The sequence below is a fragment of the Podarcis raffonei genome, chromosome 10 (assembly GCF_027172205.1).
Source record: "Podarcis raffonei isolate rPodRaf1 chromosome 10, rPodRaf1.pri, whole genome shotgun sequence".
NCBI classification, from domain to species: domain Eukaryota; kingdom Metazoa; phylum Chordata; class Lepidosauria; order Squamata; family Lacertidae; genus Podarcis; species Podarcis raffonei.
The window spans coordinates 48,717,088-48,742,911 of record NC_070611.1 but is presented as its reverse complement, the minus strand read 5'-3'; the positions used below and the strand labels follow the sequence as shown (position 1 = coordinate 48,742,911).

General features: G+C 45.7%; 1 protein-coding gene across 1 annotated transcript; it reads right to left on the bottom strand.

The window, feature by feature from the left end:
- Positions 1-6,789: 6,789 nt before the first annotated feature.
- Positions 6,790-25,332, bottom strand: RAC2 (Rac family small GTPase 2). The gene is made up of 7 exons (XM_053405600.1): positions 25,133-25,332; positions 21,024-21,095; positions 19,590-19,707; positions 17,209-17,271; positions 14,281-14,440; positions 10,603-10,735; positions 6,790-7,881 (listed from the first exon to the last, which is right to left on the bottom strand). Exons 1-6 carry the CDS (start codon positions 25,165-25,167, stop codon positions 10,605-10,607), a joined length of 579 nt encoding a protein of 192 aa, XP_053261575.1. The 5' UTR covers positions 25,168-25,332; the 3' UTR covers positions 6,790-7,881; positions 10,603-10,604.
- Between the last annotated feature and the right edge of the window lie 492 nt (positions 25,333-25,824).

Below are 25,824 nucleotides of genomic sequence, written 5' to 3'. Positions count from 1 at the left end.
GGAAGAGTCAGAACAGATAAAAGCACTTCTTCATGCAGCACCTAGTTAAACAATGGAACTTGCTCCCACAAATGGCAGTGGTGGTCACCACCTTGGATGGCTTTAAAAGAGGAATAGACAATTTGGGGAGGATAAGGCTATCCATGGCTACTAGCCATCATTCTGCCTCCACAGTTAGAGGCAATAATGCTTCTCAATGCCACTTGCTGGAGACTGCAGGAGGGGAGACTGCTGTTGTGTTCGGGTCCTGCATGAGGATTTCCCACTGGTGGGCCAGCTTGGCAACAGGATGCTAGACTAAATGAGCCATTAACCCTGATCTAGCAGGTGCTAATGCAGGGGCTCAACCTTTTGAGACCTGCAAACTCCTTCACAAACTGGAGAAACTTGCGCGAGCGAGCGCACATGCACACACGACAAGCAAGCACACACCACAACCTATTGTGCAATTGCTGTGTGGGATTGCTGTTTTGCATATTTTAATTCTGGATGTTTATATTTTAATGTTTCAATGAGATTGTCTCATTGTGTGTCTTAATTATGGATGCTCATAGTTTAATGTTCTGATGGGATGGTTTTGTTGTGCATATTAATTACGGATAGTTACATTTTAATGTTTGTGCAACCAGCGGTGGAGGAAGCCACTCGGGCACCTGGGGCGGTGCGCCCAGGGGTGGGGCAAGCTGCCCATAGGGGCAGGGTGCACCATGGGGCTTCCAGAGTCTGCCTGCCTCCTCTCACTTAGCCGCCCTACAGCTGGGGAGGGGGGAGGCAGCAGGTGGACCGTTTGGGCAGCGCGCCCAAGCCACCGTGTCTCTCCCAGGCCCCGCGGTGAGTGCCGCCCGGCATTTTGTCACCCCCCTCAGTGGTGACACCCAGGGCAGACTGCACCCACCGCACCCCCTTCCTCTGCCCCTGTGTGTAACAGGTCCTTTATATTTTGTAAACCGCTTAGAAACCTATTCTCGAATCAACTCCTTGATATAAATGAAATGAAATGCTTCTTCCCCCAGCCCCTCCTTTCAGCTGGGGGAGGGGCTGGGGAAAGGATCCTATGGCTGCCAGGGAAGGTCTCTGTGGGTGCAAGTCCACCTGTTGGCACAACACTGCTGATCCCTTTACTAACGTCATCAGCTTTGGGGCTCCTTTGGGATATTGCTTATTGACTTACCGGTAAGCATTTTGCTCACAGTTTTGACTTGCATCCACCAGTGAACTGCTGAATTATTAGGGATTGTAATTTTTATTTTGTGTCATGGTTATTGCACTATTGTGCTTTGAGGACAACTGTATCTGTGGAAAATGTAGCATATAAATAAACGATCTATAACTATCTGGTACAGCATACTGCTCTCATAGTGACCAGCCAGAGGCCTGTGGGAAACCCATAAGCAGAATCCATGAGCAATAATATTCTACCGCTGTTGCTCCCAAGCAGCTGGTATTTGGAGGCCTATTGCCTCCGATACTGGAGAGAATGGCTATCATGATTCATGACTAACAGCAGCCTTTGATAGCTTTATCCTCCATTAATTTGTCTAATCACATTTTAAAGCCATCCAGGTTGGTGGCCACTTCTTGCGAGAGGAAGTTTCATAGTTTAATTATGTGTGAAGAAGTAATTCTTCTTGTCTGTCCCATAACTCCTAATATTCAACTTCACTGGAGAACCCTGGGGCTTAAAAATTATGCACTTTCTCCATTCTATGCAAAAATGTATACGCTTTGATCGTATCATCATGTTGTGAACTGCCCTGACTAAGATCTACGGATGAAGAGTGTTATATTGAATGGATGGATGGATGGGATGGACCACCCCGGTCTTGCCTTTTCTCTAAACTAAAAAGCACCTTGTGTAACTTTTCATTGAAAGGAGTTGCTCCATCCCCTTGATTGTTTTGGTTTCCCCTTTGTGAAACTTTTTACCTTCTACAATAGCCTTTTATTTATTTATTTATTTATTTATTTATTTATTTATTTATTTGAGGACGACAACCAGTTTTCCCATTGTGGCCACCCTACAAATTTGTAAAAAGCAGGGGTGGGAAGTCTCCAGTCTACAGGCTGAATTTGGGCCACCAGGCCATTTCCCTTAAACCACACCCTCTTTCCCAATACCTGTCATCATGTGACATATGCTGTGGGGCAGGTACTGATGTGGCTGCAAAGGAACAATTTGGATTTTAAAGCCAGTTCCCAATCATTCATCTGCTGGAACAAAGCACACTCTGCCCTGCTCATCAGCTGATGGGCTGGTGGAGTGAACCTTGCTTCAATAACACCAAACAGTTTGCATCGAAACCACTGCTAAAATGGAGGACGAATTCTTAATATTAGCAATGTTTTCAATGCAATTTTTCAGCCAAGTCACAGTTCAAAACTGCAGGTCAGTTTCCAGGTTCTGGTGGCCTCTCCCGTTGAAAGATTTCCAACTTCTTCCTAATCATAAGCTCCTTCTGAGGAAAACTTCCTGGGCTATTAGCCTCTAATCTGCTTAACAAATGTAAATTGCCAAGTCACTGTAACAGGACTGTTGGTAGACAATATTCATTATCGTTATTGGAAGAGCTTGACTCAGTGCTACCACTTTGCTTCTGGACACAATTTAAAGTGCTGGGGCAGACCTAGAAAGCCTTATAACATTGGTGGCCAGGGGCCTGAAGGACCACTGACCCAATTATTAAGAACTTCATATGAAGCCCTGCTAAGGAAGCTCCTGTTTTCTGAAGTTAGGTGTGCAGGAAGCAGGGACAGGGCCTTTTGGGTTGTGGTGCCTCCTCTAGTGGCATGTCCCCTCACTGTCCATTCTCACACCCAGGTATATGTCACATTACTATGTTATAGTACACAGAGAAGTTTGTTGTTGGGGGAGAACATATAAACAATGATCATAGGAATTCATTTTTGTTTTGCTGCTTTTAAAATTTGGATTTGCTGCTGCTATTTTCACTTCAGTTTCTATTTTTGAGATGCATTTCTGTTGCTGCTAATTTACATTGTGAGCACCTAGGAAACCAAAGTTTCATGGTGTACCATTTTATTTTATTTTAGAAATAAAAAAATAGGTAATATGCGGTTCTTTTCAATATCAACAGTAACTGCTTTCTCCTGAGCCAGACTGCTGGTCCATCCATCTCAGTACTGTCTTGTGCTTTTTACAAAATTGCATTATATATATATATATATATATATATATATATATATATATATATATTAAGCCGCTTTGAAAATTTCGGTTAAGGTGGGGGCATAAATGCTCCAAATAAGCAAATGAAACATATTGGCTGGCAGCCATTCCCCAAGGCTTCAAGCAATGTGGTTTCCCCAACCCTACCTGGAAATAGCTGGACTTGAACTGGCGGGGCCATTTGCAGGCAAAGCATGTCTCCCACTCCTGCATTACAGGCATTCTCTTATGGCGTTGTTGAGTTCACAGCAACCACAGCACCATCTTATTGAATGCATTTTTTTTTTTGGCTACAGCTGATTCACAGCTAGTAATGCCAGAGAACTGGCTTTAAGCCCATTGCTCCTGTTAATCTCCAAAATAAAATGTGTGGTAGAGATCCCTTGCACAGAATTATCGAGAGCTAGAAGCTGCTTTTCATCTACAGCTCTTCTCTCCCAGTGTGTGTGTGGTTCTCCTCAGTCATTTCTGTTGCTCTGAACCTTGTTATCAATGGGTAAAAAAATCTCACGGGGTAGCAGATGGGCAACAAAGCAAGTGGGACTCCTGGAAAAAAATTAATCTCAAGCACCAAGTGCTTGGGGGGATCCGTTCTCAAATGCATTCTGTAACCAGGGATCACATACAGCCCCTCTCCTCTCCTGGTCCATTCCACCACAGTGCTCCCAGAGCCTTTGTAATGAGTCAGTAATACAGGTGCCAGCAGCTGCCAATTCTATTGCACCACAGGGACAGCTCTCATCAGTTTTATTTTAGCAACCCGTAGGCTATTAGTCTTGACGGGTGACTCATTCCGTCGCCTTCTCGCTCTTTCCAGCTTTCCAGCTCCATCCCCTGCTCCGCATATGCGAATTAGTGTGTGCGTATGTGATGGAACGTAAGTGGAGCCATGCACAGTTCCTTGTGGGGATCTTTGAGGACTCTGGGAAGACGAAGGAGCAACAGAGATCTCTCTCTCTCCCCCGGCCCAAGTCCAGAGTGTCTCCAATCTCCTTGCATATTATGCATGCTCAGTAATTGCCATCCTAGAAGGCACTGATTTTAATTGTGATGGGCTGGTGCAGCCTCTCCTCATTTATGCCCTTTGGCACCATTTCTCATGGAGGGGAGAAAAGCCAAGGCGCTGATGTAAAGCGGTCTGGCATATAAGTAAAAATAATCATCGTAATTACCATCCCGCGAAAGTTGTTACCAACCATCCTGCTTATACACATACACCTCTGGGTCGCGGGGTAACTTGAGTGGCAGGTCAGATAAGCAAGAGCAGCTGATGGGAGGTCTTTATGCAGCGCCAGCATACAGCCGCAGTATAGAGTTTCTGGTGCTTGATTGAAAGGAAAGCCGGATTGGCTTCTGCGATCTGGAATGTCCCACTTCAAACGGGACAGTTGGTAGGTCTGCAAAGTCTGACTCGGTATGAGATATTCTTCCTATGTTCTTCATCTGGCTGTGCCCTGTGTCTTTAATTTACATGCCGCTCCAGATAATAATAATAATAATAATAATAATAATAATAATAATAATATATATATTATACTCCGCCCATCAGGCTGGGTTTCCCCAGCCACTCTGGGCTGCTAATAGTGCTGTTATTTCAAAAAGTGGATCTCACAAGCCCAATGCCTGCCTGTATTATTTTATTTTTGCACCCCTATAACAAGTTCAGTATAGATCCTGAGAGCAAGGAGTCATTTCAGTACTTATTTCCTGGGAACCTATAAAGAAGTAGTTCCCCAACCCCTTCCCACCCAAACAACCTGAATACAGGAGAGTTGCACGAGTTATTTTAGATCCAGGGCCAAAGATATGCTTCTGAGAAGAACATTCCACCCACCAACATGTCTCAAAACGCTATCACACACTAAGATAAAAACATGGACCTAGAAAGGCCCTTGGCAGAAGTTTACCGAAGCCTTAGATTCTTCTTTTGCAACATGAAGCTATGGCAACACAGTTTAGGTCGGGAACTTGACATATTACGTCTGGGCTCAGACAAGCTAGAATCTCAGCAGGCCTGGGGGTCTGACTAATGCTGATTGCCAAACCCCGTAGGAGATGGTTTACAGGACCCAGAAAATAATGTTACATATGGCACCATTAGGAAGATTTCCTGTGTGTGAGACTCTGCCTCCAGCAAGTGCCTTGGAGCATATACAGGCAAGCCTGTGACAGGGAGCAGCAAGGAAATTTGCCCATTTGTTAGAACAATCTTGTTGCGTGGGGCTGATGGGAATTATAGTCCAAAATGTCTGGAGGGCATCTTAGGCCACATGCACACCATACATTTAAAGCACTATGATACCACTTTAAACAATTATGCCTTCCCCCAAAGAATTCTGGGAACTTTCGTTTGTTAAGGGTGCTGAGAAGTGTTAGGAGACCCCTCACAGAGGTACGTTACACAGAGTGGCTGAACAATCATTCCCTCTTCATGCAGAACCCTGTGAATTACAGCTCTGTGAGGGGGAATAAGGGTCTCCTAACAACTCCCAGCACCCTTAACTAGCTCCCATAATTCTTTGGGTGACGCTATATCACTATTTGAAGTGGTATCATAGTGCTCTAAATATATGGTGTGAATGTGGCCTTAGATTACAGAAATAAACCTGACTGAGGCTTCCTCACATCCCTCCTTCTGGCCTGCTAAATGTCCAAGTGGCTCTTGCAGGCTGCTTTCTTGCCATTGCCTCCTGTCTGGGGTCATACCACTTGTGACTCCACAGCTCAGCCGACCCGATCATGAGTTTGCATGGCTGGACTAGAGGTGACAGAACGCTGGAATCCCAGAAGTCATTTCAAAAGGTTCCTGAATGAGGAGAGAAGGATTGGAGGACTGCAACCAATCATGCAAGTGGGGGCAGAGGGGGAAAGGAACTAACCAATGGGAAGAGGGAGGAAGCCCACAACAACCCACCCTTCCCAGATCCTGGTATGTCAGGATCATGAAGGCGAGGGAAAGAAGGTAGCATCTCTGGGAGGAAATCTTGAGTTGCTCACCTACATCATAGCTGTCAACTTTCAGATTTGAAAATAAGAGATCAGCAGCCTTGAAAATAAGGGATCAGCAGCCTCACCTGTCACAGGGACAGTCTACGGGATATCTAACAAACTGGGATAGCAGCGGGAAACAGCGGGAAATGGCACTGGAATAAGGGAATTTCCCACAAAAAAAGGGAAGGTTGACAGCTATGACCTACATACAGAGACGACCCAGCAACATGGGACAGACCATCCAATGATGAAGTGAGTCTTTCTTCCCCGTATCAAGGAACTTGGGCACCTAACTGGCTTAAGCCAAGGACTGGAGCTATGCCTTTTGAGGCAAAAGTGGTCATGGCCCTGACTTATCTATGACACATCACATCTCCTTTAGCTTGGACTCCATAATTGGTCAAAAATCCCTCAGAACATCCCCAAGGTTCCAGGATGAGGATTTGATGTAGGTCAGAGTTGTCATGATGCTTTGCAAAAGGAGATGCAATGCGTGAGTTACAGCTTCTTAGCTAAGTAGCAGACATGTCGTCATCAGAGAGGCCCAGCCCTGAATACCCGTCTCTTTATCATAGTTCTTTAGAACCAGCACAAGACAAGGGTGGCAGAAGAAGAGTGGTGGAGATATTTATTGAGCCTTTATTGAGCCTTGTTTGCGATGCTGTGATCAGGGACAGAGAGGTTATATGGGGAAATTTCAGAGAACAAGGGCACTTGCACACAAGAGCCCTTTAGCACAACTGAAGCACTGCTTTTATACAATTGGCTAGAAGTGGAACAGAGTTACCACACAAGAAACTTTACAAAGCGCAGTATTCTCCAGCAATACAAGGGTCGAGATCATCCATTAATTACTCAGAAGAAAGGTCCATTCAGCAAAGGTCCTTTCCAAAGCTATTCAAAAGCCTTCTGTTTTACTATTTCATGTTGGTATAAGTTGAAAATGCTGAATGGTATTTCTAAATTGCCCCAGGGTCAGTTTCTCTTCCCACAGGGAATTGTGGTAGGGGGGAGGAAAGATGTTAAGTACTTATTTTCTCTTATTCCCCCCTCTTTTCTTTGGTTAATGGTGAAATAGCACTTTTATGATGCTATCTCACCATTAATATAAGTAAATAAAGGTATAGTGAGATGAAAGCAGTAATTAGAAGCTCCTCTCCCATCCACAGGGAGAGAAACTGTCATTGGAGCAATTTAGAAAGGCTATTAACAGTGCAAAGTACACTCTGTTAACCAAAGATCCTTTAGCCAAGATCAACAGGAAGCAATAAAACAGAATAAACCTTCAAAGAGGAACTGGAAAGTACAGAAGCATTGAAACCCCTTAATAGCGCTTTTCCTGTCCACACTGAAGAGACTGGTGCTATAATTGCACTAAACCTTTTTTAAAACAATAGCCATAGATCAGGTTGGGGGGGTGGGGGTGGAAACCACAGGCCAATGAATCAGAAAAACAGAATAACACAGCAGACTAAATATGGTGTAATGGGGAGGCTTCCTAACAAGTGAGGAATTCCAGGAGGCAATTCCAGACTAAATAACTAGTGTGGAAGCATCCACCACCACCCCTAAAAAATCTCAAAACTCTTCACTGGCATCACTTCAGGAGATACAGGAGAGGAATCCAGTCTTCAGTCTCTTTCCAATCAGCAAAGCCCAGAGAAAAGAGCAAATTCATTGGGTGAGGGAGCCGGGTCTGGAATCTGGAAGGCAAATAAAAAGAGTCAGTCTGCGCCGTCCGCAAGTGAGACTTCCATGTGGCACTGCAGTGGGGACTTCCAAGCATCCTTCATAAGGTCAGGTTTCCTTTGGGGAAAGTGTGTGGGAGACTTGTGGTTCTATTCATGGTCTTTGCTCGATGGACAGCTGTCCACAGCTCTAACAAACAAAAAAATGAGGAAAGAAAGAGCAATGGTGGGCTGGTTCACTGGGACTTCTCTTGGACTCCTGGCAACACTTTCTTCTTTCAGCTCCTCTGCCCTTTGTTGTTGAGGGTAACTAAAGCCACTCATTAAAGACTGGTCTTGGGGGAAGGAGAGCAAGAGTACAGATAATACCATCAGCCTGGCTGCTGCTGACTAAAGCAGAGTCAGGAGAGCAGTTTCTAATTGTGTTAGATGCCCAAGCAGCAGTAGGAACTCCTGTTTGGATAGCATCAGGAAACATCTATTTTCAGCGAGCTCCCCTCTCATATTCAGTTGAGTGTCCATCCAAATTTTCTTGACTTTCTTACCAAATGTGTAAGGGGGGAAATCACTCATTCCTCCCTTATGCATTCAGTGAATCTGTGAGGGGAAAGTGGGGCTGCCCCTGAATTTTTATTAAAGCAGAGCCCCTTCACATGACTGGTAAATGGGTGGACCTACAGGCTGAATAAATGAAATTTTAAAGTACATTTAAAGCAAACAACTTCTCCAAGGAATCCTGATAGTGGTAGTTTACAATCACCTCTCAGAGCTACAATTCCCATCACCCTTAACAAAACTACAGTTCCCAGGATTCTCTGGGGGAAGTTAGAGTGCATATGTTAAGATTTACAAACCTTATTTCTAGCCTATATACACACATATAGCATCAAAAACTCATCTCATGCTTAGAAAATCTGCAGTCACTCATTCATCTGATCTATTTTGATTCCATTGCCGAATATAAGACATCTGAGTTCTTTAAAAAGTCTGTAGTTCCCCTTTCCATAACAGTTTGCAACCAGCAATTTAATCCATGACCATACTGTTCCAGATCTTCCATTGATCAGCTGTTGGGACACAGGATGTTCTCCAAGCTTTTGCTAGCAAAGTCAGCTAGCATATGTGTAACTAATTATAGTTATATACTGTAGTCTCTCCCTAATTGGTTTTTAACATGTCCCCCAAATATTGTTACAGGGTTTAATTGAAACTCTAAGCTTGTGATATCTCTTAGGCTTTGAATTGTTGTTTGCCAGTATTCATTAACCAGGCTGCAGTCCCACCAGATGTGAGCGGAAGTTCCTTTCTTCTCCTACACTTTGAATGCATGTGTGACACAGCTAGGAATATATTTGGTATATTATCTGGGGTATAATTCTGCCTAGGTGTTGCTTTGTTAATTTCTTCTTTGAATTTCCATCTATCCAGTACTTTCCCTCTAGAAAAATAGCTGCCGGTACTCACCATGAAGTTGTTACAGTAAATGCCACATTTTTAACAACAAAAAAGAGATGTGTCGGTACTGCGTTCCCTTGAGTACCACCGGCGGGGGCGGGGGGGGGTGGAGCACTGAATCTATTACCTATCTTACAAGGGCCTGTACACATAATTCCTCTGTACCTCCGAGATAGTCATCGTGAACTCTCCCAATTCTGTTTTGCAATACAGATTTTGCGATCGCTTGGGACTACTAAAATTTTATACCTTTTAGACAGCAAACATTTTTTCTTTTCCAGAAACTAATTTTCTCAAATAACATGGGATCCCTTTCTATATCAACTGTTCTTGTAATATTTTCAGTATAGCTCCTTATTGGCAGATACTGCAAAAATCGGCAGATGGAGATTGACTTGCTTTTCTGCTAATTGACTTTATGAGACCATAACCCCCTGAAATATAGTGTCTTTGAATCTGGTTATGTCCTCTCTAATCCAGGCAAAATAGTCTTGTTTTTCTTTCATTTTCTGAAAGCCTATACTTCAGGGGAAATTTCCAGGGCCAAAAACATTATCCATACTTTCCCCATATTTTAACAATTGGTCTCTTGATTTCACTTGCTGCACCTTTCCTTGTTTCTGTTTATTACATCTGAACCAATATAACAGGGAGCTGGTTCCTATTTGCTCTCCCATCCATGGTGAGGTATCTCTGAATTCCCAATCTGTATAAGGGAATTAACAGCAAGTCACAGAATGATTCTGTTTTATGGTTTTCCTTCCCAGCCACAGTCTCATTATCTGGCATCTTCACGTCTCTTTCCCACAATCTCTGTTAAGATAAAAATGTCAGGAATTGGTGGAGGGGGTGGCAGCTTAGGTAGGACTGGACGCAGTGGTAAGCCTCTAAGAGTGAATCAGATGTTGAGCCAGAATCAGTTCCACCTCCCAGGATGAAGGGATGTTGGCGCTGGTATGAACAGACTCTTCAAGCTCAACACACTCAGAGAACTGCCTGCTTGCTTGCCCAGTCTCAGGACTCTGTCCATTTGCCACACTAAGTGTTGTGACCTGTCCCATCCTTCCAAAAAGTGTCGTTCATTGAATCAATGTCTTAGCTTCCACCTAGCCACATATCTGGTCCTCTGGTACACCTGCTGTACCTTGTAACCATGCCTTATTTATGTACCATTCTTATTTAAGCTTCAAAGTCCTTGGCAGAAACCAAACTGGACGTTTGAGCTCTTTGTCTGGCAGTGAGGGCCAAGTCAGAGGAAGGCCTTTGCCAGTACTTACTTACCCTTAAAGGATGCTACATCCCCTCTTCTTTGTCTTTGTGGGTTGTGGACAGAGAACTGCCCGAATTGCCTCATCAAACACTGTTTTCAGGCCACGCTGAGTCAGTGCTGAGCACTCGAGGTACTTCACTGCATCTGTGAATACAAAAAAGCATTCTGAGGAAGGGGTGCATTTTAAACTCAAATAAATCACAGCATCATCATGACTACAGGGACAAAATGGGAACTTGCTTCTGCTGCCCTGATGCTAAATCAGGCCCTCCCTTAAAGAGGGCACGTATTGCAGTGAGACCTGGACAAGCGACACCTTGTGTTGTGGGTGGGTACGTTTGGACAGCCACAACAACTGATTGGTAGGTCCCTCGAAGCTGGGTGCAATCTGGCCAATGTGACACAGTCTAAACGGTTCGAGGGACCTATTTATGCCCATGCACGTAACCCAGAGCTTCCTCTTTCAGCGCGTGCATTCGGAACACCCGCCCACCTCTCCCTACTTTTAGGGCTTTGCACTTGACCTTGCTATGCCATTGTGTGTCGTCTGTCATTGAGACAGGAGCACGGCAGGAATTTTCCCCACTTGGCTGATTTTCTGTTGCCATTTGGGTTTTGGCTGCTGCGTAGCAAATTGTCAGAACTTGTAAGGTTGTGTATAGGATCTGGTTCAGGTGATAGGGATGGGAGAATGCTCTTGCCATCCCTATGTGAAGGGTATTCCGTTAAAGGAATCCAGGGACTCAATGGTTTAGTCAACCCCCGAGAGGGGTTGTGCCCGTGCCTGAGTCCAGGGTGACATTTGGGTGGCGGCGTTAGCCCATTCCCGGCTTTCCGCATATGCAGGTGTTCATCCTTGGCTGACCTATGCTGGAACCCTGGGTCAGCGCTACCTGCATGGCAGGGAGCTAGTCGAACCAGAGCATATGCAACCAGTCACTTTCTGTAATCAATAAAGTTGTGGCCTAAATTCTGCCAAAAACCAAAACCAAAATTTGAGTCATGTGTGAATTTATTTAGGGGAGAGGTTTCTGGGTCTGAACACGCAAACACATTGATTTGGTGATAAATACTATAGGTGACAGAAAATAGTAATAGATGAGTGTGTCTCATTGTTAACCAGAAGATTGGTGGTTTGAGCCCACTCAGGGAAGGCTGTGGACAGGTTTCCTGCATTGCAGGGTGGTTGGACCTCAGGATTCCTTCCAACTCTACAATTGTTGTTGCTGTTTAGTTGTTTAGTCATGTCCGACTCTTCGTGACCCCATGGACCAGAGCACGCCAGGCACTTCTGTCTTCCACTGCCTCCCACAGTTTGGTCGAACTCATGTTTGTAGCTTCGAGAACACTGTCCAACCATCTCATCCTCTGTTGTCCCCTTCTCCTTGTGCCCTCCATCTTTCCCAACATCAGGGTCTTTTCCAGGGAGACTTCTCTTCTCATGAGGTGGCCAAAGTATTGGAGCCTCAGCTTCAGGATCTGTCCTTCCAGTGAGCACACAGGGCTGATTTCCTTAAGAATGGATAGGTTTGATCTTCTTGCAGTCCATGGGATTCTCAAGAGTCTCCTCCAGCACCATAATTCAAAAGCATCAATTCTTCAGCAATCAGCCTTCTTTATGGTCCAGCTCTCACTTCCATACATCACTACTGGGAAAACCATAGCTTTAACTTTGATTCTCATAAGTGAAACATAATAAATGAGCATCTGCAGCTGTGAATGTGCCTGGCATGGTTGCTCCCTGGTGATAATATGTTTTTAAAAATAAGAAAAAAGGAAGTTGCAGTGACCATGTAGGCTCTAGTGGGCCCCAAGATGTCTGTCTCAGCTTAACACCAGACCTCTTTGATGCTGCCATCTTCTTGTTCTTTGGCTGGTCATGGGGTGTGTAATGAGCTGATGGGCCCTGGACTTTGACCACCAAGTGCTGCTCCATCTGCAGAACTGCTGTAACATACAGCAAATAGATTTCACCATTTGTTTAAACAGTCTGGTGCTTTATTCGTTTGCTTTCATTTTCTGCATTTGTCTATATGCTTCCTTTATTTATTCACTGTTTTAAACTTGTTGTCTCTTGGCTGCCCTAGGAACCTAATTCATCATATTAATTTGCCAAGTCCTGAACAAATTAGGCTCTTGCTCAACCTACGTATCCCCAAATGCCCAACCACTTAGGTCTTGGAGCTGCGATGGAAAGGAAAGATGAATTCACCTACGCAGGAAAGAACGGGGTTGCTTGTACAATGAGAGAAAGGGGCCTTGAGAATGAGCGAGTGCAGCATGTTACCCTTTGCTGGTTAGCGCCAGACCACACGGCAGGAAAAGGAAGTTGTGGCTGAACAGTGTTTCAACTGACAGAACTTTTGAAGACCAGTTCCGGACAGAAAAGGCCAGGGAGTGGAGAGGAGGAGGAGGAAGTCTGAAAAGACCAGCATCTCCAATGCTCACAGTTAAGGCAAAAGCAGTCGGATGAACTACTGATAGTGAGGTCATCCTGCGCAGGATGTTGCCAAGAAAATAAGCAGGCATCAGGCGGGACTCCTCCAAGATTGGCATCGCCTTGGCATCGGAGGCAAAAAGGCTGCAGCCTTCCTCCACAAGCAATCTCCTCTGCAAGTGGGCTCCATTGTAACCTCTGCTAGCAAAAGCAGTGTGCATCATTCTAAGATGGCGCAAGCAGGCAGTGTCCTAGAGGAGTAGCATAGGCAGCAATTCACCCAATGCAGTTTGTGCAATGGTAGAAAAATGGCTCTGCTGCAATATAGATATGAGAACTAGAGAGCAGCATTGATGCATAAGGAGGAGCATGCACAGAATCAGGCAAGGAGCCCCACCACACACACACACACTTTTGACATGGCACATTCGTTAAAAGTGCATACCAAAAATGTGTTCACAAAGAGAAATTCACACTGAAATGCTGAGGAATATTTGTGAAAATGAATACAGGTGTCCTCCCACTTATGTGTGATTGACTTGCACACAACTGCACACATGCGCAGTGACAGGAAATAATGAAATAATTCAATTCCAACCAGGAAATGGTGGGAGGGAGAGAGACCCACCCCAGAACCCAAAGAGGACGTGGGTGAGGGCAGAGGAAGCCCCAAAGACACCAGAGGCATAGCAGGGCTTTGTTTATGCTGCTCAGCCTCCCCGCCCAACGGCTGACATGTGGGGTAGTGCAGCAGCAGCCACCACTTTCCCACATGTCCTCCAGCCTCCTGGCAGTCCTAGAGCTTCGATTCTAGTTGTGGGAATTTTTGGATACAGTGCTTTTGTTATGGATTGGAGAGAGAGAAGCAGGGAGGGCATTTAAAGGGTGTTAAGGGGGTGCTCACCACTTTTGGAAATTTCATTTAGGTGCACAGGCACCCAGAACGTATGCCCCATGCAAATGGGGTATCAGCTGTCAATTTCAGATTGTTGCAGAAATGTGGAAAACTGAATTTAAGACTGGGGAAATGAGAAAAGGAGAAACCTGAAATGGACAGATCCTTCCAGAATTGGAAGTGGCGAGTCTTGTTGCACTCATGTCCCGACTGCGAGCTTCCAGTAGGCATCTGGTTGGCCGCTGTGACTAGATGGGTCACCCCCCTGACCCAACATGTTCTTATGCTGTTTTCCACAATTTTAACAGCCCCAGTTTGAATTGGGGCATCTCCTCCCACCACCTCACCCTCACATACCAATTTCCTTGGCCAGCGCAAGGCCTTGTGGGTACGTAATGGGTGCCAACTTCTTCTCTTTGAGCTTCTCTATGGTGTCCTTGTCATCTCGGAGATCCAGCTTTGTGCCCACAAGGATCATGGGAGTGCTAGGGCAGTGATGCCGTACTTCAGGGAACCACTAGAAGAAAGTTCAAGATTTGAAGTGGGAAGAGTGAGGCGAGAAACGAAAGAAAGAAAGAAAGAAAGAAAGAAAGAAAGAAAGAAAGAAAGAAAGAAAGAAACTGGGCTACATTTTGTATCATTGTAGTCTATCTAGCAAACACTTTACAGACGATAAGAATTGTCTTGCTGGATCAAAACAAATCTAATATTACCACCTTTGCCAAGGTGGAGCCTTCCAGATGTTTGGGAGTTGCAGTACAAAACATCTGGATGGCACTAGCTTGGCAAGGGCTGATTCACACCATCCCTATTCATAATAGGGGAATCTTTTAAGAAAAATTTAATTTTAAAGCAGCCTGGGGCTCTGATTTCGATATGTGTGCTGGAGATGAGGAGTTTGCTCTTTTCTCCTGTATCTTTTCCTGATCTATATTTCACCCCTATGCTGGTAATAGTGGGGAAATAAATACAGGCATCTATATTTACACACACACACACCAGATCCAGCAAATAGTATCTTTGGGATGTGGGTGGGGAGTAAATTTAAACTGGAAAAGTGGCACAGGAGGAAACAGTTAAGCATCGCCTCCCCAATGCTGCTGCTCTGATGAAACCCAGACCTCTCCACAACTGTTTCTGAAGCACAACCAGTCAATAACCAGGAGGTATCATCATGGAACTCTTGTATCACATATTTTTTTGCCTAGGGCCAGCTCCAGGTTTGCGTCGTGCCCCCACCTTCCATTCATCATGCTGCTGCCCTCTACCCATGTGTCACAGGCAGCCCCTGTTCCACTTTTGTATCCTCCCACTCCTCCATCCTGTTAAAGTCCATTTTCTGCAGGCAGGTGTGTGGGAGGAAGCCACCCACAGACAGGAAGAGAAACAGTGGGGAGGTGTGGACAGAGGAGAAAGCGGAAGCGACAGCACAGGTGGGGAGGAGGAAGTGGAAGCAACACTGGTCCCTTGGCAGATTTCTGGCAGCATCACTTGGTGCCTCTGGGACTCATTTTGTTCTTAACTATTATGATGGTACAATCTGATCTTCATAGTGGATCTTAACACTCATTATGGTACAAAGGAAAGGAGGTGGTCTTTCAAAACCTAGGCCTTGGCATTTCAATGGACCCCAGGACTAAGCCCTAGCAAATTTGTAAATTGCAAGGGATCATAGCTGTCAGGGCTGGAGTCAGAGGCAGATCAGCAATAAAGGAAGCAGAGCTCTGTTGCAGCGGCAGAGCATATGCCTGCGCTGCCCAGGGAGGATGTGCTCCCGAGGGGGGCGGGGCATGGAGGGTGCCCTCCCAGATGCAGGATTGCCACTTGGGTGCATGGAGCGGTGCACATACCCTGCAGCTGGGGGCAAAGTGAGCTGCCCCTGGGGTGGAGCGAGCTGCTGATGGTGGACATTTGGCACGCCATGCGCCCATGACTACAAAGCCTCCCCTGAGCTGTCAAAATGAAGGGGGAAGGGGGGAATGCTGCCGGCAAAGCGGTGCAGCTCCCCCTTTCCCCCACTGGCTCGGGGTAAGCTTGGGAGTCACAGGCAGGTGGCGCGCCAAATGTCACCCCCTCAGTGAAGACATCTGGGGCAGCTCGCCCCCCCCTTCCTCCGCCCCTGCTCTGTTGTCAATGAAGTTCACTCTTTATTCAAGGAACATGCAACTCAGCCTAGTGGTCTCAGCAACACTCTCCAGTAGGTCTAGTTCCTATGGAACAGTTGCCAGGTCCCTGCCTCCCACCCTTTCTAAGGCTCCTCCGCTCCCAGATGTTTCCCAAGCAGTCTCAGACTGCATCTGTGCACCCCTGATCTCTGTTCTGCTCTTCTTGTTACTCTCCGAGTTCTTGGAGACCAGGGGAGAGGGGAGCTGGTCACAGCAGGAGAGGGAGACTTCCTCTGCTTCAGCCTCAGAGTTTGAACTGCTCCCTGTCACAGGCTCTTCCTGCTCAGGAAGCCCGGTTGCCCAGGGGCAAAGGAAGGTGTCGTGACACCCGGGGCTGGCATTGCTACATAGGGTGCATGTGCGGCATTGCTACATACGACGCATGTGCCGTACATAGTGACACTGCACATGCACTGTATAGTGGTTTGCTGCCGCCGCCGCTGCTCCAACGCTGTACGGACGGTGCCGGGATCCCTCCGTTGCCACTACAGCTGTGAATGGAGGATCCTCCGTTTGCAGCTGCAGCCACGAGCAGAGGATCCTGGAACCACCCGTATGGCATTGGAGCAGCAGCGGCAAATTGCTATACAGCACATGTGCGATGGCGCTATGTACAGATGCTGCACATGTGATGTACTTAGTGGTTTGCCGCCGGTGCCGGGATCCTCTGCTTGTGGCTACGTCTGCGAGCAGAGGATCCTCCACATGTGGCTGCAGCAGCACGATGGCTGCTCGTGCTGCCGTGAGCCCCCGCGGGGTGACTTCTTGACACCCCTGCAGACATGGAACCTGCGGTACTCCAGCCTCCCGCCCCCCATTGTGACACCACTGCTGTAGCCCCTTCAGCATCCATCACCTCCACCCCATCTTCTCCCTCTGACCTCTCCTCGGTGTCCCACCAGCAATCCCCTGGTTCTCAGTCTTCCTCCTCTGGGGTTTCCCTTGGGGGTTCCCTGGCCAGTCCCTCCCACTACTCCTTTTCATCCAGCCAGTTCCTGCCTAAAACATCCAGGGTCACCACGTTTTCCACACGCCAGCTGGCCCCGAGACCAAGTATGATCAATTTCTCAAGTGCCCTGTGCCTCCTTCCTCCGCTGCACAAACACCAGGATGATCTCACCTTAGCACGGACATTCTCATAAGATGCAGGGCTGACTAGAGAGAAGCAGATGAGGAAGACGTCCTGTGGGCATAAAATAAAAAAGGATACTTTAAAAGTCACACTGTGGGTTGGTGCTGTCTCATGTAGCAAAACACAAAACACACAAAATATTTATACAGTGCTTTGCCCGAGTACTCAAAGCATTTCACGTACTTCATCACAGCAATCCTTAACAACCATCCTGTAAGGTGGGAGACTATCATTATTTCCACATTAGCCAGTTATAAAGTGACAGGGTGAAAACAACAGCAACCCTGCAAACAGTGCATTAAACCATGCAGATCAAACTAAATAAATGTAATCAGGGAAACCAATCCAAAATGAATATTAGAACCAAAGATGAATGGCAGCTTAAACTGATGGAATATGCACAGCTTGCAGACTTAACTTATAGAATAAGAGAACAAGAAGAATGCACATTTAAAGAAGACTGGAAAATGTTTACTGGCTATATTGGTGAAAATTGTGTTTATTTAAAAACACTGGTAGCATTAAGATAAATTCAACAGTGTAAATAAGTTTTGATGGATGTAACAATGGATTGCTGAATGGATTGTTCATGTAAAATATGCAGGGATGTATGGTATCCAAAACGAACCATGGAAGGAGAAGCAGGAAGTCATTGATTTAAGGTTGTTTAAATGAATATTTTGAAATGTAATTTAGAAAAATGTAATAAAAATTATTTAAAAAACAAAATGAATATTAGCACACTCCAGTGTTTTTTCATTAGACTGTAAAGATTAGAGCACGATCCCATTTAGCATTTTTTTGGGTTCCATTGATTTTAATAAGCGAGTTCATTATCTGTTTCATTGAAATAAATAAACAGCACAAATAATATGCTAAACATTAGAGAAGGAAGATTGCACTGACGTACTAAACTGATGGAGCGACAGAACAAACCCCAAACTTACTAGTGCTATTTCACCAATTAGTGAAAGAGAACCTAGCCTAGAAACTGAAGAAGAGTGTAGGGCAAGACATGTTCCTAGGATAACCTTTATTAGTTACATTTGATTCTTGTCACCATCCCACATACAGGCAGGTGGGCATCTTTTCTACATTACAGAGGTCCGCCCTTTGTTTGAAGGTCTATCTGTTCCAAGTCCTGATGCTGCTGGACTCCAACTCCCATCAGCCCCAGCAAGCCTGACCAATGGCCAGGGATAATGGGAGCTGTAGTTCAGCAGCATCCAGATGGCAAAATGTTTCCCACACCTGACACAGAGTATTAACTTCTTTGCTCCATTTCAGGCTTTACCTGACAGTTTATCTTAGTCTATGACAGGAAGCAGTGATTTTGGACTATTGCAATTTTTCACGCAGAGAAGTCACAGCTGCTTTAAATACTCGGTTTTGTTTTTCTATTTAAGTTAGAAAAGCCTTTGTATCTGTGTGAGCAGCGAAAAGGCAGTACCAAAAAGGTAAACGTAAGCCAAAGCCTACACCAACGGCCTTGGTCCTGTATACCCGAAGGAGCGTGTCCACCCCCATCATTCAGCCTGGACACTGAGATCCAGCACCGAGGGCCTTCTGGCAGTTCCCTCATTGCAAGAAGTGAGGTTACAGGGAACCAGACATAGGGCCTTCTCGGTAGTGGCACACGCCCTGTGGAACCCCCTTCCCTTCAGACGTGAAGGAAATAAGCAGCTATCTTTAAAAGACATCTGAAGGCAGCCCTGTTTAGGGAAGTTTTTAAAATTTAATGCTGTATTGTTTTTAACACTCGATTGGAAGCAGCCCAGAGTGGCTGGGGAAACTCAGCCAGATGGGCAGGGTATAAATAATAAATAATAATTATTATTATTATTATTATTATTATTATTATTATTATTACTGAAAAATATGACTTGATTTTGCAGAATAAACATAATAAAAAGTTCTATTATCTGTTGGTTCTGAAGGATAATACAGTCAAATGTGATTTGTTCTTTAGAGGCAGAAGCAGTGTTGAGTGGTCCACTTCAGGCCAATGGGAAGACCCTCACACAGCTCAATCATCAATAAGGTGGTATACCAAGCATAGAGTCTGAGGTGGTTGACACTGGAAAACTTGCTCTTTTGGGTGCTTGTGTCCTGGGCCACTTATGGCTCTGGTATCTCACTGGCAGCCAGTGCAGTGCTTTCGGGACCAGGGATCCATTGTCCCATTGAGCTGCCCCACTTAGCAGCCTATCAGCTGCCTTCAACACTAGGTGCAGCCTCCAAATTGTCTCAAAGGGCAGCTCCACACACGGTACATTGCTGTAGTCCAGCCATAGGGAGGTCACTAGAGCATGGATAACTGAGTCCAAAACTGCAGAGAAAATGCATATGAGAAAACAAGAGGAACTCACTGTCTGAGGATAGGAGAGAGGTCTCAAGCGGTCATAGTCCTCCTGGCCAGCCGTATCCCACAACCCCAGGTTTACAGGTTTGCTATCAACCATTACATTGGCAGAGTAGTTGTCAAATCTGTAACAAAAGTAGGTGTCAGTTCCTTAAAGCTTATTGCCATATTTCAAAAAGTGGAAATCTGGACACAAAAGTTGTTCAGTTGGTGTTGCTTTTGGCAAAGTCAAGCTTTTGCCAGTTTCTACCCGGACACTGCTTCCAACTACAGTAACATGAGCTGTTTCGAAGGGGAGGATCTTTGCCCATTTTAAGTCAAATCTGGGAAGTTCACAGGAGGAACACATCTCAGCCTAGCCTTTCTTCACCAGAGGGAGTGGGTTTATGGGGTGGCTTTGGCGAGGGGGGAGGGGAATTGCTTAAAATTGGGCATGGGAGAATGTGTGCAAACTGTCATGATATAGCTTAGACATTAGGTGGCACAGAAATTTATTGTATCTGGGTGGAGTCGAGCGTTTCCTGTTACTGTTCTTTTTCGTTTAAGGGAGAGAGGCAATATAGTTCATGTTCTGGCTTACTGACAAATGCAACCTCATAGGTTTTACATGACAGATCCTAAATAAGGTTAATTTAAGGAAGTTAATGGCAGGAAAGTTTCACACCTCCACCTCTCTTTTAATGCACATTGGGAGAAAATATAACTACAGCCCTCTATAACCCTCTTAACTTTCTATGGTTGCTACTTAGGGGACACGTGACATGTCATTCCAGCACATAACCTTTGCAGTGATATCACAGCATGCCTATACATCACAACAGTGACCTGGTTTTTGTTTTTCGAAATTAATAATTGGTTAATTTTTACATGATCACGATCTGGATCAAGTTGAGTTCTTGTGCTTTTATAAGGGATAAAGCACTACAGCTTCTGCCTTGGAAATCAGTTGAATGGATTCCATTTCAACCTGCAAAGAGAGCCTTTTACATCCCAGCAGGCAACAATAGCACCTAGGGTGACTCAAAAGTATCTCTCAACTACTCTGCCTGTTCTGACTCAAGTGGTAAAATTCCAGGCTGCACCACTTCAGATTGGAGGGGTGTTCATGTGTCAAAGCTTTAATCATCTTCCATATAAGTAACTCCCTGCATGCATACTAAGCCTAAACTAAACCTTTTTCAGTCAGAGGGCAACATGCCAGTGATGGGCGGGGCCAGAGACAAAAGTGGGTGGAGCAATACATGACAATATATCATCTACTATCCACAACATTCCCACAGATACTGCATTTACATGAGCTGTGGGGACTTGCTACCTTCTTATTTTCTCTCTACAGGCCAAAGACGTAGTGGAGAAACAAAAATAAGTGTTATCTTAATTCTTCGAAAGCTCAAGGTCCACAGCCTACAGACCCTTTGCCTCTGAGCTGCCTCATACTCACACGGTAGGGATGTATTCTCCTGGGAAGGCATTTGTGGTATAGCTGATCAGGAGGCAGGTTTTACCCACAGCTCTGTAGAAAAGGGGAAAGAAGCACATGGCACATATTATTCCAGTTTCTGCAGTAATATGCCTGCTAATGAAGCAGAGCAGGAAGTACAGACAGTAGGGAAAGGGGGAGCCTCCCTCCGAGGGCCCCTTCTAATCCCAAGGTAATGAAAAGCTGGAAGGAACGCAAGAAAAGGTGTCTCTTTCATTCATCTATTCATTCATTAAATTCACCTTCCCATTTAACAACAGCAGCAACAACAACTCAGAGCAGCTGGTATGTTTTCAAACCAGTTGAAATACACAGCAATAGTAAAATAAAAATAATTTAAATGATTTTTAAAACTCTCAATAATTTAAAAGCTGGGATAGTTGGATAGGTTTTTTTTGGGGGGGACGTTATAAATGGGAAAGGGGTTGGTGGAGTGGGGTTTCAATTTGCTATAAATCTCGAGCAGTGAAAAGGATTAGTGGGTGTGCCTGGGGATATTCTGTGATATTGTGGGTGCCACCACTGAAAATACCCTGCTCTACATATTTACAGATTGTGCCTCTCTAAAAGAAGGTATATAGAGCAGGACATCACTTGGGATGGTGACATGGTTCATACAAGATTTTAACAGAGCGATCCTATACGTGTCTACTCTGAAACAAGTGTCACTGAGTTCAACGGGTCCTTCTCACAGGTAAGTGGCTATAGGATGGTAACCTAAACTAGGACCTGAACCCAATGATGCTCAGGTGAGCTCTCAACAATGGCCAAAATGGGAAGCCATTTTTTGCAGAGTAGAATACAATAGGGCTCCATGCTTGGCCTCCTGCTGCCCATACAACATTGGGTGGGGAGGAGGAGGTATAGCGGGGACACAGGATTTGGGAGGGGGCGGCCCCCTCCTTGAAAATTTTGGGGGGCCTGAAGACCCCTCAGCCCCCACTACCTGGTGCAGCTGCCAGATCCTTTTAGTTAGAGATTGAATATGTAATCTAGTTCATACACGTAGTTGCCATACTGAATTGCTCAAGAGAACGGTGCTTTCTGTTTTCTAAAATTTGCATGCATATGTGAGAAAGAGAGCTCACAGACTTCCTCTTTGGGGTATTTTTAAGAGGAAGGGACTAGTAAAGGGCAGGGAGTGGGAAAGTCTCTTTGTCTACTGCTGGCCCAGGTGACACCCTTATCCAAAACTCCTGACATTGCAATATGTGCCACCCTCTTGATGTTGCATTCAAAACTTCTCTTCAAGCTTCTCTCCTCCTCCCTAACTGTCCATAGTGCTACTTAGCAGCTACATGCACAGATCCTATCTAAGATGCAAGAAACTAAAGCTGCAGTCCAAGGAAGTAGTGGGATGGGGGAGAAATGGGATTCAGTTTGCTTTTAAAGGGAAACTGTCAGGGAACTGCCATCGGTTCAGGAGGGAGAGAGGAAAAGTCGGGTGAATTACAGAGAGCCCCCAAAGATCGTGGAAAGCAGCTCCTCCTCGGCGGGGGAGAGTAACCACGCCTCCAGTGGAGAGGAGCTGCAGGGTTCAGAGGAGGCGAGGCGTTGCCAGGACACCTTGCCTGGGCAAAGCGGGGAGGGGAGAGGTCCACCATTACCCACACCCTCCTTGCGCAGTAAGGTTTTGCGTCGAGAGGGGAGGCACAGACTGGGAGTCAAGAAATTACTTTGCTAGGAAAAGCTTAAGCCCCACCCACTCATGGATTCTGCCAGTGAATGAGTCAGCCACAGGAGAGTGGCGCTCCGGACAGATAAAGTTTATTTTGCATCAAAAGCAAGGCTTCACAGCCGAGCAGGGAGGTACTTGCCTGCTTGCTCTCGAGCAACCCCTTGGAAACCTAACAGAAACCTTTCAAATTGGTACTTTCCAAAACAATGTGTGAACCTAGGCATCTTTCAAAATTCACACTTCTCTGAATTTTGCATTGTAGTTCTCCAGCCAATTAATGTGCACCAAAATAAATATTCTGGGGCAAAGTGTGTATAAAAATGTGTTCATTAGAAAATAACATGTAAAAATGTGTTGCATTAGGAGAAACTGACCCCCCCAACATGTGTGCATTAGCAGAAATTGCCTTCAAAAATGTGTGCATTAGGAGAAATTTGTGCATTTTTCTTGTGCATTTTTTTTAATGATGTGGAAATGTGGAGAAGTGAATTTAAGATTGCAAAAATGGGAAACCAGAACCTGACAGATTTGTACATTCCTAAACTGAGTCGGGCTTTCATCTAAGAAAACATGCGTAGGATCGGGCTGCAAATCTCAGACATAGAGAAGTTGAAAGCTTGTATCAAGCTAGCTTCTGTTTGTGGAAAATAATATGTTTTTGAGTCACCCAGAGCACATCAACAGAAAGGAGGTGAAGATGCTGCCCAACAAAGAAGTCTTTGCATTGCAAGCACTTTCCTGAGCTGAACCTTTCACAAGCTGGTGCAGTAAAAGATGCTCCCATTTTGTACTGCTCATTTCTCACCCCACCATCCATCATGGTGGCTTCTGACTCTGCCTCTCTCCAATCAGCAACTAGTTTTACTGGGGGAGTTCTTAGAAAAAGGAAGAGGTGTGTGTCAGGCCAAAGGCCTAACTCCACCTGCACACATCTACTGTTGCATGGTGGGAAGCCCACAATCCATCTGGCTCCCCATGTTTTCACCTCTCACTTGGAAACTGTTGGGCCAGGTGGTATTCTCCCAGAGGTCCAAATTTAGCCCTTGCCCCTCCAGCTGCTGGCCCAATTGCCGATTTTTAGTGACACCAGGAAGTGATTATTCTGGTTACACCTTTAAGGGTCACATAGGTGCCTTATACACAATAGAAACTCTTAGTGCCTTAGGCTGCCACAGTGCAAAGGCTTCCACTTTCCCATGTAAACTTTTGCCTGTGGATGGTCACATGCATATTCTCTCTTGAGAACCTTTAGAGGTGTCCAGATGCTGCATTCAACCTGCATGTACAACCTGTGTACATAAATAATTGAGCTGTACGCTCATACAGTGATCCACATGTAACATTCAGTAAGTGCCCATTCTATGTACCCGATAACCTAAGCTGCACAAATCAAGAGCTGTACGCTTTCACACAAGCACTCGTTGTACGTGTGTTGAGGCAGATCGGTGTAATGTGTGAACAAGCCCAATGGAACATAGACGGTTGGTCCATCTAGCTCAACCTTGTCTACACTGACTGGCTGTGACGCTCCAGGGTTTCAGGAAGGGGACATTCCCAACCATACCTGGAGCTGCAAAGCAGATATTCTACCACTGAGCTGTGGCTCTTCTTCCAAGGGTGTTTCAGATTAATCAATCTCCTCAGCACAGCAGGGAAAGATCCCAGGGAAGGATTCAGAAAGCAATGTGTGTGTGGTGCATGTAGGTATAATGCAGAGAAAGCATGGCCTAAATGCAGGGTTGCCAATACAAGGGCCACATCTTCACTTGCAATTCATTTCAGAGATGACTCTGCTGTCCCACCCTTCAAACCCACCAACCCACAGAATGCAACTGTTTCTGGAAATGTTGTCAGAAAGACCAGGGAAGTACTCCAATCATTCCCACAGAAAGTAGCCTTGTACCATTTGGAAGTGGACAATAACCTTCTGCAATCTGTCCTCAACCCCACAAGCAACGCCATAAAATGCAACACAGAAATAACACACACTGTATCCAAGTCAGAATTTATCAAAAAGCACCTTCTTCTTATGCAACATATTGAAATGGGGGTGGGAAACCTGTGGCCCTCTAAGATGTTGCTGGACTCCCATCATCCCTGACCATTGGCCATTCTAGCTGGGACTGATGGACCATTGCTCACACTAGCTGGAGCCCCACGATATCTGACAGGGCCACAAGTCACCCACTCCTGGCCTGAGGCGTGCTCTTCCCCCACCCTTGATTGCTCTTGAAGCAAGTCACAGTTCCTTCCTGTGCTTGCGTGGCCTCTCTGAAAGACACAGAGAAAGAAGCTGTCAGCTCTGGGGCCTCGGAGCAAGGAAGGATCTACTCCAAGGAAGAGGCACGCCTTCCCTCACTCTCCCCTGTCCCCTCAAGCAAATGGTACATACCCATCTCCAACCACCACACACTTGATGGCTTGCATGGCTGTGGCCTAGCGGACTTAGGGAGTTCCGTTGAGTCCCCCGGTCAGATCTAACGGCTTGCAAGCGATGATGGCGGAAAGCCTCCGGCAGTTATGTCAAAACGGAAGCCGAATTGAACAGCAGATTGTGGGTTAGGAAGGAAAGGGAAGAGAGGCTGTTTCTCAACCCGCCCACTGGTCCCTTCCCCCCACCAGGCAGCCAGGGAGGGGCATGTGCAAGCTTGCCATTTCAAGAGATATTTTCTATCTTTGCTTGCCCCATATGGCTAGCCATTTCCTCTAATCACACTCTGTGACTCCAGGCTTTGGACTTGTAGGGGAAGCTACTTGTGCAGCTTCCAAACATCCAGAAGAGCAGATGGAGGGATGGGGGAAGCACAGAAAGGGAGCCTCTTCTCTTTCGTAGCATTCCTAGTTTAGGGGAAGATATCTGGGTGAGGAATGGATTGGGCTCATGCTGTAGCTCTCTCCAACCCCCTGGTGAAGAAAGAGAGAAGCTGCTTTCTTCCAATGGGGAATGAAGGGTTTCCATGTTTAATTAGACACTGACAAAGTTGCAGGTTGCCTCTGATATTTTGCCGGAGGGATTCAAGAGCATACCGGAAATTTAGGTTTGTGCAATTAAAGTGGATTAAAGCGCTCTGTCATCCAAGTGCA